This window comes from Pezoporus occidentalis, unplaced genomic scaffold (genome assembly GCF_034315485.1).
Source record: "Pezoporus occidentalis ecotype Australia unplaced genomic scaffold, CSIRO_AGI_Poc_V1 ctg67, whole genome shotgun sequence".
NCBI classification, from domain to species: domain Eukaryota; kingdom Metazoa; phylum Chordata; class Aves; order Psittaciformes; family Psittacidae; genus Pezoporus; species Pezoporus occidentalis.
In genome coordinates, this window is record NW_026916019.1 from 2,902,963 (window position 1) to 2,921,005 (window position 18,043).

The window sequence follows — 18,043 nt, forward strand, 5'->3', positions numbered from 1 at the left end:
ACTGTGTGTTAAGATGTAAACTGAGGATATCAATTCACATTTAGTAGTTACCAACTGCTAATTTAAAGGTATTTGTCACTACTTGCTCTGCAGTAGGACAGAGATTGTTCTGGAGCTCTCTGCTGTGGATGGGCTGTCCTCTTCATGGGGATCCCTCTATGTGAAAGTTCTGAAATTTGCTGTCGGGAAATACCTGCTAATATTTACTTTAAAAAGACACTGAAAGTGCCATCCAGAAAACATATTTCTTGTAACATCTGAGCAAAGCTGATGCCTGAAGGGATGCAAGCTGAATTGAAGCAAATTAATTAAAGAATTTGAGCAGATATTGGGAATAATATTTTTTTGTGTACAGTATTTGACAATTCTAAAAGGAGCAACTCTAAAGCTGTTTAAAATGATATTAACATTGACTTAATGTAGCAGTATAAACGCATTTGTTGTGTAAGTGTGAAAATATACATTATATAAATATGCAGTGGTATTTCTACAGATGTGTTGACAATTTGGGGCTAAAATCCACATTTTTAATTAGAAGCCATTTTAATTGGACTTTTTAGGAACTCAGGAGATACTAAGATGTTTTTTCCCCCCCCCCCCCCCCTTTTTTTTTTTTTTTTCCCCACAGACATGAATGAAAAATGAAAAGTCCTGTGCAGTGTCTGGGGGTTTTGTGATTATTAATTTAATTGATAAAATTTTGAAAAAATGATTGGGCCTTCCTAAAGGATGGAGATCATTGAACTCTGATGCAGTATTATATGGTCTGTTCATACATAAATCAGACTGGATTGGATAGTCCTGCCTAGGCTTACAATCTGAATCTCTTTAAGAACTGGTTTCTCAGCTTGAAATAATTTCTTAATTGGTGGAACATTAGTTGGTTATTACTGCAAAACATAACATCTTCAGTGTTTTCTACATTACTGCAAGTCAAAGTTGTTAAAATACAGGTTGTTAAATGCTGAAAACAGCTTTAGGTGAAGCAGATTACCTTACACTTGCCTTTGGTGAACAGTGTACAGGCTTTGAGAGTGTTTGGGTGTTGTTTTTTTTATACAGATGGACTTGGTTCAGCAAGGCAAAGGCATTTTCATGCTTTTTTACTATAGTGAAGTCATCACTTTACAGCAGTGCAAGGCTTTCTCAGTTTTTTCAGCACAGGAATTTGTTCTTTGTACCAGTTTCCTGTAAAATTACAGTTAAAGTGTGTCACTGATATGATGGCCCTACAGTTTCTGTTCTCTAAGTATCACTGAGAATTTGTGTAGGCAGATGCCATTGCAGTTTTTGTGTTGGCACCTGTCTAAACTGTGTTGCACCTACTGTGCTGCTCTGAGAGTATCTCATGGTACCTTTTGCACACATACAGCTCATTTGGTCAACAGACTTCATCACAGTTGCAATTTCTTCGGTATGTGTAATGAATAATGTAATAGAAGAATAGCAGAACTGTGCTATATTTAGTGTTCATTAACGTACATGTTCCCTCTAATCCTTTTAAAAATATGTTCTTGCAGCCTATTTGTACTCCTCTCTGAGCATATCATAGTAGTTTTGATTTCAGTAATCCTTTGTGGCAAGAAATAAATTGAGCAGTAGGACATGTATGTGGTATGAAAGCTTCTTTTTGGTTGCTCATTCTCACTGACTTTTCTGACGTGACGGGAGCAAGGCTTATGTCTACCAGCTGTCTTGCTGCTGCTTCCTTTAGTTAGAACTGATTTCATAAATCTGGGGCTTTGAAACATATTTTCTGAAAGTGTGCATTTGAAGTACATTTCCTAGTATTTAAAGAGTTTATTCATTATATGAAACTACAGATTCTCTTGCCCTTCACTGTTGAATTTTTTATGCCCAGTTGTCTTTTTAATCTTTCATAACTTGTTACACCTGTAATATCAACATTCATGTAGGGTGAAAGAAGAATTCCACTCAGCGATGGTATGATGCTCTGAGTAGCATGCTTGGACTCACTGCATCTGTGAAACCCGCGGTGTTCAATGAAACAGCCAAGTACATTTAACAGAATTATGCAGCGAGATAAAAGCTTGGTACATGGTAGCTGGTATGAAAAGTGTTTCCATTCTCTCCCCATCCTGTCAGCAGAAGTGATGGATGATGAAACTGACGTTGTCATCACTTGCTCAGAGTGAACATTCCAGTGAGGTTAACTGACTTGCAGTGCAAAAGCTTGCACTTCTGAATCATCATTGAAGGCAGTCAGCAGAAACAGGAAGACGATGTTAATTAAACTTGATTGATACCTGGAAGCTTCAGATGAAGCCCTAAGGCCTAGAACTTGTTGGTTTTCAGCTTATGTTGGGTTTAGTCTTATTTTAGGACTTTTGACACATATCAGAAAAGGATGAAACCATCTCTGTGTTTTGGCCACTTCTACTTAATATAAGAGCTATGAACATAGTCTTCAGCCTGTGTATTTTCTAAGATGATCCTGCAGCACTTATTGTGTGACTCAGATTGACAAGAGTGATATATACTGTGTAACGTCCAAGTGTCCATATCCCTTCTTTTTGCACAGCTATAAAGAGACATATTTTTTTGTGTTGTTTAGATTCCAGTGCTTGTGTCCATTTTGATTTTATTACATGGAAGATTTGCTAAAACTGTGATCCAGTCTTAAGCCCTGCATGTATATTGAAAGTCTGATAACCACAGAGCCTTTTGTGCTGGAAAAGGGCTGTTGATGTTGCCCTAGACACTCCCCCCCGAATTGTTTGTTTCCAGATGTGCTGCATTGTCTTTTGCAGTCATCTTTGTAAATTAGTTAACAAGCATACCAAGTTAACAAAATCTGATTAAGAAAGGATTAGCAGTGGTGTTACAATATTGGTGTATATCAGGGCTATTAAAGGAATGTGTCACAGCTGCAAGTTCCTGAGCACCATCTTTGTGATGGATGATAAATTCATTTCATAGACTTAATTGCATTGCTTTTTACTGCTGAATATCTTCAGGTTATTTTGCTTTTCCCCTCACCCCAGTTTACTTTATGTAATTGGGCAGTAGATTAACAAATACATGAGCTATAATATGCTGTCATAAATATTTTCTTATGAATATTGTATTCATTGAGATCATTATTATGCTATTTGGACCTTTATTATATTAAACAGATTATAAGAAATTTCAGAAGTGTCGTAAATACCTAAATATAAATTTCAGCTTCAGTAAACATTTTGAGACAAGTCATGTATCAGTAGAAGAAAGTGAATTCTTCACATGTATTTATAATGGTAATCAGAGAGCAAGTTGGACTGTGTTATTGATTATGTTTAATCTTTTTTCTTTTTCCAGCTGCCCATATTTGTCAGAGAAGATTACACCTGCTATACCTGCAATTGGTGGGATTCTTTTCTTTTTCGTGATGGGGACCCTGCTGCGCACTAGTTTCAGTGATCCTGGTGTCCTCCCACGTGCAACACCAGATGAAGCAGCAGATCTAGAGAGACAAATAGGTAACACTGAAGGTCTGTTGTCTCTTCACTTTCCTCCCGAGGGTGCATGTACTGTGTGAAGGCAGTGTGCTGCTCTGCTCATGGGAGGAGTTACTCCCATCTTGTCCGTTGTTCTGGAGTTGTAATGTCTGATGACATTGCAGTGATTCCTGTGGAAAGATGGTTGATCAGTTCTTCACCAACAAAGATAGTAAGCAAAATCCTGGCCTTGAAGAATCATAGTTATTACTGTAAATACTTTTCAGCAAGTCTGGTAGAAGTCTCAGTAGTGCACAAGAGAATACTTCCTAAAGTGTTTTTGGCAAGAAAGCTGATATTGCAAAAGTTTTACAGTTGTGCCTCTTTTAATGTAATGAACCTTCAGAGTTTATCTGCATTTAATTATGTTGTTATTCATGTTGTGAAAGAGTTAGGTAAGTCTCTGTGTTAATATACAGTCTTATAAGTTGATGCAGTCTTGGGAAGATTTTTCTTCAGTAAAAGTAATAAAATGTTACTATTTTTATTTGAGTAAAGCCAGCACAATTAAAGGAGAGTGAACTAGATTTTAATCAGCCCCATTTATCAAGAGAATTGTTAACTAAATTCTAATTGTGGAATTTCTACAGCTACAGACATGCTGAATAACTAAAGTGTGCTACAAGGATAAGAAAACACAGGGTGAGTTTGCAGAACTGCTTCATGAACAGTGGTGGGCTTTGCTTATTTTTATGTAAGCTACTAAAGCTTACTAAAGGCTACTACATCTGCTTTAATATGAGAGTCAATAGAAATCCCATTTCTGAAGCAATTTCAGAGGAACACTCACTCATATAATTGAAAAGACAGATAACAGGTTTATGCAGTCACAGGAGAAATACCTGCAGTGTCCTTGATGTTTAATACTACTAGAGTACAGTCTTAGGTCTTGTTTACTGTGACAAATAATTTAATGCAGTAGGAGCAAAAGCTGTTGTTGTAGGTGCTTCTGCATCTGTAGAGTGTGAATTTGAGCAGTTAACTTCAGACTATTTTTTTTCTGGTTCTCTAGGTTATATGTCCTCCACAGAGCGCTAGTGAAAATGTCTGAGGGGCAAAGTCATTGATTTAGACTAACACCATATTATGGTGTACACATGAAGCAGAAGTTCTAGTTTAGTTTCCTCAGAAAACAAATGTAGTTTGTACACACCTAAATCACACTGTGAACCATGCCCAAGTAAATGGGAATGATACAAGAATTCATGTCAAAATAGCAAAATGTTAACAGCAGTATGACCTCTTACTACATAGCTGTCAAGAGACTGAAAGCAGTCATGCAGCTATATCTTCCATTTAAGAGATCTGTTGGACAAAGAAACATTGATAAGGTAGAACAAAAAAAGTTGGTATTTGTATTCACTCTTTTAGGCCTTAATAAGCATTTAGCAGAGAAAAGGTAACAAGTTACCTTAGTTACTACCTTAGCAGTTGGTTGAATCTAATGGTTTAATTGTGATTAAAAGTCTTGTCAGAAGGACTTAGTTTCAGAAAACTGGTGCTGGAGGCTGTTTTATTTTCTGGAAGCACGTGTTATCTTTGATACAGCTCAAAAAAGCAGCAGGATTTCAAAATACAGTGATGAGTTCATTGATCATCACTACAGTGAGATCATTTTTTTTCACGAGGTTTGGAAGTTCCTGACCGCAGCTGTTATACTATGTTACGTGTTCCGCTAAAAAGGTGTCTGTAATAAGCATTATTTTGTGTCTTTTAAAGTGTTTGGGTTTGAGTTCTGAAGTGGAATCAATGCATTTGCAACATGCTGTATTTAGCAGCTAGTTGTATTTGCGCTGTATGTGCTTTGTCTGAAGGTTTTGAGGCTTTTAGAAATGTATGACCATGGAACAGCATCCTCAGACTTTGTGGGAAGGAAATTTTATAGACCTGGTATAGCATTCCAAACCAGTGTATTCTGCTGGCATTCACATTTCAGGAAGAAGACCTACACTGCTTTTTTACATTGTTTGGATTAACTGTGTATAGCTGGGAGTCAGCTGTCATTGCCATCGCAGGAAGGTTACATTTAGTCAGTCGGGGCTTAGCTTTGGGCAAGGACCGTACCGAACATAGTATACAGGGAAGAAAACTATTAGATCCTAGATGACCCAGATAGCTCCATCCCAGATGGATGCATTTCAATTCATACATATTTCTTCTGTTTGCTTACTTTTGGATATGGCACTCTGGATTATTTAAAAAGGTAATCTTCAGTCGGCCTGCCCTTACATGCCATAAAGAAATTTAATACACAATGGAGGAGTGTTGTGAAGCCATATTTTCACTGCACTCTAAATAAACCCATTAAAAACGGATATGGAATGTTTTTTTACCAAGGAACAGGAATTCTCTTTGAACACAATAATTTCAGTCATTGCTTGTGTAATAGAAGAATTCTTAATATTCGCAGAATCCAGATCTGTGAAAAACAAATGCCAAAGTTCAAATTTGTGTTGTTGGGAAAGCCAGCAGATTTCTTAAGACAGCTGGTTTTGGAGCTCGTTTTAGCTTTTGCCAGTGCTGTCACTGCAAACTCCTTTCGGAATTGAATACTGAGTATGTAATGTGCTGCATAGAAGTAAGTTGCTATAATGGGTAATGGTGTATTTTTCTTATAGCTGGGAAGGAAAGGATGGAGACTGGGGGAAAAACACATCTCACAATTATTTGAGGAAGTGTAGGAAAAGTTACAATTTCCGTTCACTTCTCTTTTTTGCCCCCAACTCTTCTCAAAAAAAACTATTCTTTCTGTAAGAATGATGTGTGGGAGGAGGATGGAATTCAGACGGGTATCTTCCTTAGTGTTGCCAAAAAGGAATGCTCCTTTATATCATAAAGCTGTGTTCCAATTTGTAGATAAATAATTTTTTAAAATTTAAGAGTTTTCCAGAGAGAGCAATTTCAAAATAGAGATTCCCATTTAGCTGTTTTATTGCTTTTGTAGTTACTGTGGCAGCTCGCCAGTATTCTGGTTTTTTAAATTAAGGGGTTTTTCAATTTTATTAATGCAATATTTAAGGAGCAGTGGACATTTTTTGTCTGTTTCAGTACTGGAGATCCCAGTAAAATGTCTTATGTTTGAAAGGTAAATATATTTGTTAGAGATTTGAAATCATAAGTCTATCATTTTAATTGAGTAACCTTTCATAAGACTTACTTGAAGAACTTAGATTGCTGTTAAACCTTTACATGTCATAAGCCTGACGTCTTGACCTCTCCTAGCTATTTCACTCCAGCAGTCCCAGCACACCTATTTTTTTCTCCTCTTGTTGTGAAACACAAGTAATCTTAATTTGCCAGCCATCAAACTGGTCTCTGTTGTCCTAATGATAAAGAACAGAATGTAATCTGTTTCCAAAGTGTAAAAGTAGGTCTTTATCGTATGTGGTATGAGTTACTTAAAACACTTAATAAAGGAAGCAGTACTTTCTAGATAAAATAAAACATAAGTGATACTTTAGAAAGTTTAAATTAAGAAAATAGTGTTGTATGGTTCAGTTAAATTTAATCTTTCACAAATTTAGCATTTTAAAGTAGTTTAAAAATGAAAGCTTAACAATTGTTTAATGAGTACCAAACTTGTTTTTAAATAATCACTTCTACAGAACAACACACAAACCTTCCTACTTATATGCATAGAACCAACCCATTTGTGTTAATTGGTCTTCTGCCTTCTCTGAAAAACAGCACTGTGTGCGTCACTGCTGTACCTAGTCAGAAGTTCTCATTAGGAAAAGGCTGGACCACCATAGGAGGGCACTGTATAGAAATCACACTCATAAAGCATATTTAAACCAGAACTAGGAGAACAGAAGACATTTGTGTCCAATACTGCTGACCAACCATCTTTCTTTCACTTATTATATTAACAAATTTCTTTGAACCCATTTTTGGCTAAGGATAGGATTTTGAAGTTGGTTAGAAGTAGGATTTACAGAAAAATCTTCAGGCTTTTTACTGCTGGTAATCCATGTTGTTTCTTTTTCTCTGTAATGAGATAAGTTTTAATGATTGAGAGAATAATTTATTCCTAGTATAATGTGGGATAATTGTAAACAAAATCTGAAGCATAACTGTGTATGAAGAAAAATGTATTTGAGGGAAGTTATCTTAGCCCTGGTTAAAGTAAAGGATATACTTGTTGCTTCCCTTACTAAGAAGTTTTCTGAGTGAAAAAAAGGGTCATCAGTTTAGACAGAAAGGCAGGTATGGTGTTTTGAATTGTGCCGCTGGTTGCTGGTAGATCAGCCACAGGAAAATCATAGTTCTAATTCCTTAAACTGTTTGAAAATTAAATAAAATCTTCCTAAACACTGGGAGGCATTCGCACCTGCGTTTGAAAAGGGACAGAGAGGAGGTTAAGATTGTGAAAAGATTAGTAGTATCCATCTAGGTACTGTCATATGTTCCCTATCATCTCTGTTAAGTACTTTTCAAATTCTGTGTTCATTTCTTTGAACTTACTGAGTCTCTTAGGCAGAAAATGAAATTAAAATCCATTACTGAAGCTGCTACTGAAATTTACTTGCTGATTATCTACCTCTAAAAATGGCAGTGCAGCTGGGGGAAAAAAATTTTCAGAACAAAAACTAGGATAACTTATTCTTTTCATGTAAAACAGTGGTCTTTCTAATGGGAATTTACCTTTTCAGTAATTATGTATAAAGATGATAGTGATGATGGTCTGCTAAATGATATTGCAAGTGAGCTTTTGAAGAGTAGTTATTAGGATTTAGTTATCTTGCTAAGACAGTTTTTTCAGCACTGTATCCAACTACTTGGTGAAATCTTGAGTGTTCTGTAAATCATGTTTTAAATACACCTTCAGTAAAGCATTTTCCCCAATTTAACCACAGCAAACAAATTCCTCAGTTTTTAAATCCAGTATTCATATATGTGGTATTTAATTGTATCTGGTTTTGAAATGAATGTGGTGTAATAGTCTCTCTAGAATTTTAGATGTACAGTTTAATCCTCTATTCTTATAGAATGGCAGACGTATAAGCAGGCTATAAATTAACTGTCTGTGTTCTTGGCTCCATTTGAAGGATGAGGTATATTTGAACACTGGCTAATTGGCATAGAAAGTGGCTTAGATACATTATTTTCATAATCCAGAGGTTATAAAGACACACACACACAAAAAAAAATAAAAATCAAAAGGAGCAGTGAAGTTGTTCTTTGGGTAATAACCTAGACAGGCAAGGCAGAAGGCAGCACTGTAAGAATGTACATCTGGTTATTGTGGCCTAGACACAAGAAGTTACTACAGTTTGTTCTGGAAATTTGCTCAGGTTTTGGTTCGTATTTCTGGAGAATCCTGTGCTTTCTGGTGTTTAGAGTCCATTCTGGGCTCTTTTCTGCCTCTTATTTGCACTGCATGCTAGGTACATATATCCTTGCATTCTGCCCTGTCTTTCCTGTACTTCTGTTCAGCCCTGCCTCCATGGCTCTTAGCTGAATCCTGCTTGGTTGTATCTGGTGGTTGGCGGTCACTCCTTCCTGTTTTTCTGATCCTTCCTTTTACTCTACTATTTACTCACCTTGTGTTTCTGTGGTGGATTTACTCAAAGCTTTTCCTTTCTCTGGGTTGGGCAGGTGCCATCTCTTTCTTGTGGATGTGGTAGGAGGTAGAGTCAGATTCCTTGACTCTTGATTCCTTGCTATGCTTGACTGCAGCAGTCTCCAATAACTCAGTTCTGCTGGAACGTGTCATCCTTGGTTTCTCTGCAGTGGTGGAGTGTTCATAACCTTTTCATAAACAGGTTAATCTGTGCTCTGCAGTAAAGAAATACAGAAGTTAACTCTATAGCTCTTAACAAGATGCTGCTGAGGATAGCTAAGCTGTGACAATACCAACACCCTGCCCATCTTTTTTCTACCAAAGTTTGTGCAGAAAAAGTTGCATGGTAAGCTCAAGGATACAGCATGTGCTAGGTTTCAGCTCCTTTTTCAAATTTGTCTAATATGATAAAGGTGTTAAAATGTTTATAATTCATCATGAGTTCCAAAGGGGTTGAATCATCTTTCTTAAGCATCTGAAAAACAGAAATTGGTATCTTAGGAAAATTCTCCCAAAAACCAAGAGCTTGATTGAGTGAAGAATCCTGGTGATACCTATGCAAAATGCCAGCCTCTGAGTCTCATCTAAATAGCACCTCCCATTTATTTTCGATGTAATAATTTGAGAAATCTAGGTGGAGTTTGTTGTCACATTGGAAGGTTACTAGACTGTGCTGTATCTCCATTAAGTACTTGGGGTGACTTCCTTAAAACAGTTCAGGTACCTTGGTCCTGCAAGAATATGGATTGTGTGTTTGGGGGTTTTGTAGTAGGGTAATGAAAATGCTGGAGCCCCATCTAGTGCATGAACATCTAACACTGCTAGAGAAGTTATAAAATGTGTCAGAGTAGAGAGGATGAAAGGCAATCCCATTAGTGGGAAATTTTTAACCTTTTGTAAAGTGTCTTGCATTACTACATCTATAATGGATTAGAAAAGTATAAAAAGTAGTGATTAAATTGAGGTTCATTTGGGGAAGGTGGTTCTGTAAAGGTTAATCTTAATGTGCCTTAAAAGGAGTGCATGTGTTAAAAGATTATCTGCATTAGAACCCAAGTATGAGCAGTCCAAGTGAAGGCTAATTACAGTGTGAAAACATCACTGAAACACCAGGACATGTTTAGCACATTTGGGTGAGATAAATCTGAGTAAATCCAAGCACATTTGACCTTGCCGTGTTGCTTTGTTCAAAACCAAAAAAAAATTGTTAATAAACATAAAGACTGGGATTTCAGGTTTGATCATGCAATGTAGGATTGTGGGTGAAAGTTTGACTCCATGGAAAGTCAGCAAGGCTGTTGTTGTTAATTTCACTTTCATTAGCTTTCATCCCTGGATTTTGAGATTAATTTTCCTCAGAGAGCTAGGATTTGCTGTCTTTCTGTGAACTTGAACTTCCCTGCAAAGGTTCGGAAGGAAATCCTCTTAGAAAACCAATGTTGTAAGTATAATGGGCTGGCCAGTAGTCTCCCTTTTCTGCCAGAGAAGAGGCAAGTTGCCTTTGAGAATTTGCCAGAGTCTATTTTAAAATAAAATAAATACAGTGCACTTTTTGAACATCCTAAAAAGTGGGAAAATACTGGGTTTAGTCATTGTGCGTTTTGGATGCATAAATGATTCATTAGGAAAAAGAGCTTTTTTCTTCTGAACAATTCACCTTCACTGGTTTAAGTAATTTTGTTTCAATGATCATGTACATATTCAGGAACAATAAGATTTTGTAAAAGAATATGTGAAAGATTACTGTTATTTTAGGAAATTCAATGATTCACTGATTGTAGTAGTATAGAAAGCTACATGTATAGAAAATTCAGGCTTTGTGTGCATTTTTTACAATTATGCACCTAATTTGAGTATGAGTATCAATTGGTCATCACTGGTTTGTTAATGAGCTCTATACATTCACGTGCTAAATGCTTTTTTCGATAAATAGCCAATTGGTGCTAATAACCTACATTTTTGTTTGCAATTTAAGTCTATTTTGACCAGGCTGTTGTCAGAAATGGGCATAACAGTGTGTTTTGTAAGGCCCATGAGTTTATATAAAGGCTAAGAATATTACAAGCCTACTGCGGATGTTGTCACCCAAGTACAGTGTGTTGAAATACATTTATCTTTTTCAGTGGTAGTGACTAATATCAGCTATAGAGGATTTTTAATAACAAAAACTTCCTATGGTGATTTTCTTCCCTAAAATGTATTGTCTTTTGTAGACAGTTGTTTAAATAAAGTTATTTATTTCAGCATTTCATGCAGCCTGTGATAATTTGTTTTACAGAAAATAAGTTTTCACTGCAAACAAGGAGGCTTTTCTAAATGTAATCTCTGGATGATGAGAGATTCTTCCCTATTTTCTGGATTTAGGAATCATACACATCTCCGTAAAGCTTTAAATAGTGTAAGCACAGTTGTGCTGTGCCCTTCAAAGAACATCTTTTCAGCTTAGTGCTGAATTAGAATTCAAAAATCAAAAATTACCCAACTCAAACTGATATTTCATGAGGACAAATAAACTGTTATGCAAGTAAATAAAAAAATACATTTTTTACTATAACCTGAACAAATTATTTCTGTTGACCTCATCAAATTCTTGTATCTGCTGGAGTGCTTTAAAATAACAATCATTAAACCAATGCGTTTTTTTTAAATAACATAACTATAAAAAATAACAAAAAAGGAAACTCAAGATAATGCCCATTTTGCACATGAAACAAATTTTATTGTCTAGTTGTGCTTCAGCATGTTAATACACCAGTAGCTTGTAATGCAATACTTACTTACTTAATCGAAAGTACTGTCAAGTAGTGTTGGCCTTGAGGTCAAAATCTGTAATATGGATTGTTACGGAGCCATACAGTAATCTCTGCTCCCGCGTGCAGACAATAGGACCTTTTTCAGCATTGCAGGAACATTGCAGGAGGTAGTTTTGATACAACACAAGCAAATGCCTGTGGCTTATCAGGGTCTGGTAGGCTGCTTCTAAGCTGCTGTTTCTTCAGTATTCACTATTTTGTTCTCATAAGAGACATTCAGGAACTTCAAACCCTGATTCTACCGTTCTCAGCTATTGCTCCCCTCCTTCCCACCCTCTTCTCAAGAGTTTTCTGAAGTCCAGTTGTTTCAGTGGTCATGTTTACAGTGGTGTCCCACAAATACTTTTATTGATGCATATTTATGAAGTGGTGAGCTTGTTGCAATTGGGAATTTCTTAAGCTCGATTTGCTGCCAAATCTAGTAAATTGTTTAATGACACCTTTGCTAGCACAGTTATGTTACAGCTAATTTGAATACCTTACAAGGTAGGAGGCTTTCTAGTTGTCCCCTTGGAAAATGTAGTTTGTAGGCTGTGTAAACGTGTCTACAGACCTGTCAGAAATTGTGAGTGATACTTCCAACAATTTGAGTTCAAATGCAAGTCATGGATCTTTCAGTAACCTGTCATTACAGCTCCACATTTGCCCAACATGAAAGTGAGGGGGACAACTTGATACACAGTTATGCAGGTGACTGTGACTTTGAAATGTAGTTTCATTCATATATTGGAAAATAATTTATTTTACTTCCCCATTGTTCTTGCTGTTCAGCCTGTCCAAAAGTAATAATTTAGGGTTGGGTTTTTTTTTTTTTCACTTCTGTGGTTTGATTTGATTGTGATTACACAAAAAACTGGGAAAAAGGTACCATTTTTACATGTTCAGCTTTCAGTGTGTAGCTCAGCTTGCACACATTTAAAGGACAAAATTGAACTTCAGTGATTCAACCTAACCAGTCCTTTAGTTGCTGGATAAAATGAGTGCTGATATTCTAAAATAAAGCAAAAGTAAGCAAACAAACAAAACTCAGAACCCCACCACTTGCACCAAATGAGGTAGTTGGAAACTATTTTTATGCAACAAACTTCAAGATGTGTAAAAGTAACACTGGGAGTTAGATATTCAAACTTAGAAACAGCAGGAGCTGTGAAATACTATTCTGGATGTGCTCCATTTTATCACAGCATTTAAGAGATCTCAGAGTGATGACTGATCTTATTTCTACCAAATGCCAAGGTCTAATGACAGATCTGTTGTTGCTTAAGTAAATGTGCAGATTCTATATTAGGTTGGCGAATTTCTGCATCACTTCCAGAGAGTCTTTTTGTTGTTATAGGAATTCTAAAAAAATTTATTAAAATCCTAAAGATAATTTGTCCAAGTTTTACCATCCTGCTACAGTGGTCATAGTTTTTAATGTAATTATTGGGGGTGTGAAAGTATAAGAGTTTTGTGATCAAGGTTGATGTCAGCATTTGAGAATTGGGTTGGGTGATCTCTTTAATTTGAATTGATTGGCTATGGATGCTATTTGTAATTAACTGTCTTTTTGCTACATGTTATTTTAGGAGAATATAAATGGGAAAAAAAGTTGTTTATTTTAAGTGTGTTGATATCAATTTAAAACTTAAAATAGGTTGCCATCAAAGACAGTTCTGTGCATACACCAAAGCTCATGTGAAAAATGTAATGCGTTCTATTTCCATGTTTAGATATTGCAAATGGCTCCAGTTCAGGAGGATATCGCCCTCCTCCCAGAACAAAAGAAGTGATCATCAATGGACAGACAGTGAAATTAAAATACTGTTTTACTTGCAAGATTTTCCGCCCACCTCGTGCCTCACATTGCAGCCTTTGTGATAACTGCGTAGGTGAGTAAAAAAAAAAGATATGGTATATGTTCAATTTAGTAGCTTATATATTGTTACGAATACTTTTGATATGAGAGAGAAAGAGTTAGTGACAAGATTACTCAAGAGGTCACTTGCTGTATTAATCTTTCTTTCCTGTAAGCTCTGTTAAATGTTAAGAGTTTTGGAGGAGTTGGGAGATTTGGCCTAACAGATGGTTGTTGCTAATCTAAGGAAGAATATCTTCTGGTGCATGCATCTTTCCTAACCTGCTCTGCCAGACAAAGAACACACCCAGTTCAAACGGAGCGGCATAGTATGTGCACTGAACTTTCCAGTGCAGAGAGCAAAGCTTTATGGGAGTCTCTAGAGTTGTTTCCTTCATCAAACTACACTGAGGGCAAGGAAATGTTTTTTTCACTTCATTATAGGCTAACTATGTGTCATAGTTCAAATGGTTAGAGCTTGCACTGTGACCAGAATACACACGATAGGTGATTCTTACCTGTGAACAGTTTTAAGACTAGAAATCTGAAAGTCAGAATCCATAAGAAATAGCTGGACAAACATGCTATTTTGAGAGTAAGATGTTGTCAAGACCTAAGAATATTTTGTAATGACAGGTTGGATTTTTTCTTCTGAACATCTTATTTCATTACTCTCTTCTTTGGAGGGCAGACAAGGTGATTAAGATATGCTTGGATTTAAAAGCAAACAAAAAAACCCCCACCGATCAAATCCGAGTAGTTTCTAGTTCATTAGATCACATTAGAGTTCAGTGCAGCTGATTAGCACACTGTTGAGCCTGGATCCTATGCATTCAAGAAAATAATGTAGAAAGATGTCTCCAGATGAGAAATGTAATTGCAGCATTTAGGAGCATTATTTTTAGATATAAAGCAGTCATTGGAAGTATTACAGTTTCATGTTTAGATGATATTCATTTAGGGAGTACACTTAATTCAGAGTGAGAAATTTAGCCTTTTGGCCCTGTACAGTTGATTGGTATCTGTAGATGTTTCCTTCAGTAAACAATTTTTCTGATGTGTTAAAATTGAGTAAGTGTTGTAAAAGCTGTTGAGCTTGGCAAATAGGGATGTTTATGAATTGCAGTTGACACATTTTCAGAAAAATATTTTATCAGATATGTAACCTGGACATAAAAGTGTTGTATTGCTCAGCAAACCTGATAATATGAAAATGAAGTTGTTCACCAGTGCAGTAAATAAAAGTTTAAGGCTGTTGTCTTCACCAAGAGTGCATAAATAAGAGCAACTCACACACACACATCCTGAAGCTTATTTTAAGGTAATGTTTCAGGTTTTTTAATAAATTGGTATGAAGGATTTTGTTACAGATTATTCTGTAATCTGATGGTGTCCTTGTCATACTAAATTTGGAAAACATACTCCATGAAACATAAAATTAGTGATGGCAGGGAAACAACTCAATCCTTGCTTTCTGATTATGCCTGTGCCTGAAGCAACAGATGTGAATTATTATGAATGTAGATCAAAAAAGTCTGAGCAAATGACTCATAAGAGTGATAATTGTATCCAAGATTAGTCTTTTCTGCTCAAAAAATAGCTATGATCATTGTAATATCCTCTTGCACAGTTTTAAATTTGAAGTTATTTGTGTTAAAAAAAAAATCCATTCATTTAGTGGAATGAATTTGCTGTGTTTTTTCTCCTCGCCTCATTCTGCAATGGGAATTACAGTCAGGGTGCATTGGATAGTATTTCTGTTTCCTGATTCAGTACAGGTATTTGTCATGTAACTATTCAGGTCTTTTGAAGGAAAGAAGTGAAAGCTACAAGTACCTGCAGCTAATTTTCTGTGAAAAATAGATGTCAAGAAAATAATTTTGCTCACATATTTGTGGAGAACTAACAGAGCATACACTTAATCAGAATGTGTTACATAGTTTACCACCACTCTTTAAGTTAGGCTTGTCTATATGATGATGCTTTTATTTAATTTTAGTTTAAGAATAAATCTTATAATAGCAATGGGTGTTCTTCTGCCACTGTCGTTTGCTAGTTCCTTACTGGTCTAACTAAACTAACACAAAAATATTCCTACTTCACACACATACAGATGCATAAGTAACTTAATATTGCAACTCACTACCAATATGACTATGCATTCCTTTCTACCACGTAGTTCTGGAAGCTTTTGCTGCAGTTGTAAACTAACTACAGAGACTGTGTGATACAGGAATGGAATCTTTCTTCAAGCCAGCACTCACTACTTAAAAAAACAGTATGCTATTTTTTCCTAAAGGTGTTTTATGGTACTGGGCAAGTAAGTGCAGTTTTAAAGAGAGGTTCTTACGTTCCATGTTTTCTATTGATGCTTTTCATCCTGTAACGAATCCTTAGCAACATTTTAAATATGTGAGTACAACAATTATTCATTGTTGGCATTTTCCCTCTTGAATTGATCCTAATGTTCTAATTGTCCAGTAAGCATATCTGTTACTTATCTTATTTCTAATTTTAATTTCCTCATTATTTTTTAATAAATGACATGTATATTTAGATAAAAACATGAAGAAATAGCTTTTGGTTAAAAAATCAAACAAACCACACCAAACTGATTTGAGTTCTACCCATAATAATACTTCAAACTCCTTTAGCGTTACAATGTGTTCATAATGGTATCCCCAAAAAATCTAGATTTTTATAAAAATTTAGTTTGTTGCATTTTTTTGCATTTGTTTGCATATTTGATCAAATAAGTGTTCCCTGAGACACTGAGATACTTTGGGTGTATTCTTGACATGCTTTCTTTTAACTGCCTTAGTGATTGGCAGTTGGAAATTAGCCCTTCAGAGTTCTTCTGTGTACCATTATGTTGCTTGAAGATTATAATTGAATTTAAAATAATGTACACATAAACACAAGAGATAAAGAAAAGAATAACAACAGCAGACAAATTCTGAGCTCAGGCTAGTTATTGCAGGGTTTTAAAAAGAGGTTTTGATTGCACTGTGTGATGCTAGTAAGAAGCCATTGGTTGGCTTTGGTTCTGAAATGACCAAATTACTTTAAAAATTTATTTATCTATTTATGGTCATTTCAACACTAATGCTGTAATTTCCTTGTTTGTTTGTTTGGTTGGTTGGTTTTAATAAATAACTTTTGTCTTTTTTAGTTTAATTTCTATAATAAAATCATCTCCCTAATGGGGAGGACTCTTCATTAGGGACTGCAGTGATAGGACAAGGGGTAACGGGTTAAAACTTAAACAGGGGAAGTTTAGATTGGATATAAGGAGGAAATTCTTTCCTGTTAGGGTGGTGAGTCACTGGAATACGTTGCCCAGGGAGGATGTGAATGCTCCATCCCTGACAGTGTTCAAGACCAGGTTGGACGAGGCCTTAGGTGATATGGTTTAGTGTGAGGTGTCCCTGCCCATGGCAGGGGGGTTGGAACTTGATAATCTTAAGGTCTTTTCCAACCCTAACTATTCTATGATTCTATCTGACTATTTCCAAGCAATCTGTTTAAATATAGTACCAAATGACTAATGAGAAACAGTGAATAATAATTAACAAGCAGTAAATCAGTTTAGTCCAATAATCTGTCTAAAGTATTCCTGGTATTCACATGCCACAGTTTTGCTTATCAAGTGAAGTAACTGGTACACACTGAGGCAGAAGTCCAGTATGATGGAAGAAGAGATCCATTTATAATAATCTAAAACAATATGGCCATTTTATTTCTTTCATAATCTGTATGTCATAAATTTGTGTGTGACTGATGGATGAAAGTAGCTTCTCTTCTCCAGTTCCACTATGTTTCTTTCAACACATGACTTTTTTCCAAAATTTTGAAGTTGTCTATCACAACTTTTAAACGTTTAGTTTGACTTTTCTGGATCACCAATGAACATGAGAATGTCATACTAAGTTAGACCAATGTTTCAGTTTGTGTAGTAGCCTATTTCCCACCATGGCCAGAGAGGATACCTGGTGAAGAATAGGAGAAGAGGGCAAGCACTCGAGGATGCTTTCCATTGAATATTCTTATTTACAGCATATGCCTTCTTGAATCCTGAGGGAACATCCCTTTTTTTTTTAATAACCCTTGATAGATTCTAGTTGGCCTTCTTTGTACCTAATTGTACCTAATACAAACTTCTTTAGATGGGGAACCATAATGCCAATAGTGCTGAGGCACACATACCATACATTTTTTGTTTCTGTAGGAGATAGGATTCCTTTCACTTGTAAGTCTGGTTGCTTTTCTATCGATCCCAAACATGAGACCAAGTGTCAAGTTTTTGGCAAAATTTTTTACAGAAAATAGTCTA

General features: G+C 35.9%; 1 protein-coding gene across 6 annotated transcripts in view; it reads left to right on the forward strand.

Moving 5' to 3' along the window:
- The window catches only part of ZDHHC14 (zinc finger DHHC-type palmitoyltransferase 14), a 124,409-nt gene that overhangs the window by 76,149 nt on the left and 30,217 nt on the right, over positions 1-18,043 (forward strand). For 4 of the 6 annotated variants that reach the window (XM_062640902.1, XM_062640896.1, XM_062640898.1 and 1 more), the window contains exons 2-3: positions 3,319-3,491; positions 13,586-13,744. In XM_062640902.1, the coding sequence (XP_062496886.1) occupies positions 3,389-3,491; positions 13,586-13,744 (262 nt within the window). In that variant the 5' untranslated portion in view covers positions 3,319-3,388. The remainder of the gene's footprint in view (positions 1-3,318; positions 3,492-13,585; positions 13,745-18,043) is intronic. The other 2 variants (XM_062640897.1, XM_062640899.1) reach the window with 1 other exon arrangement.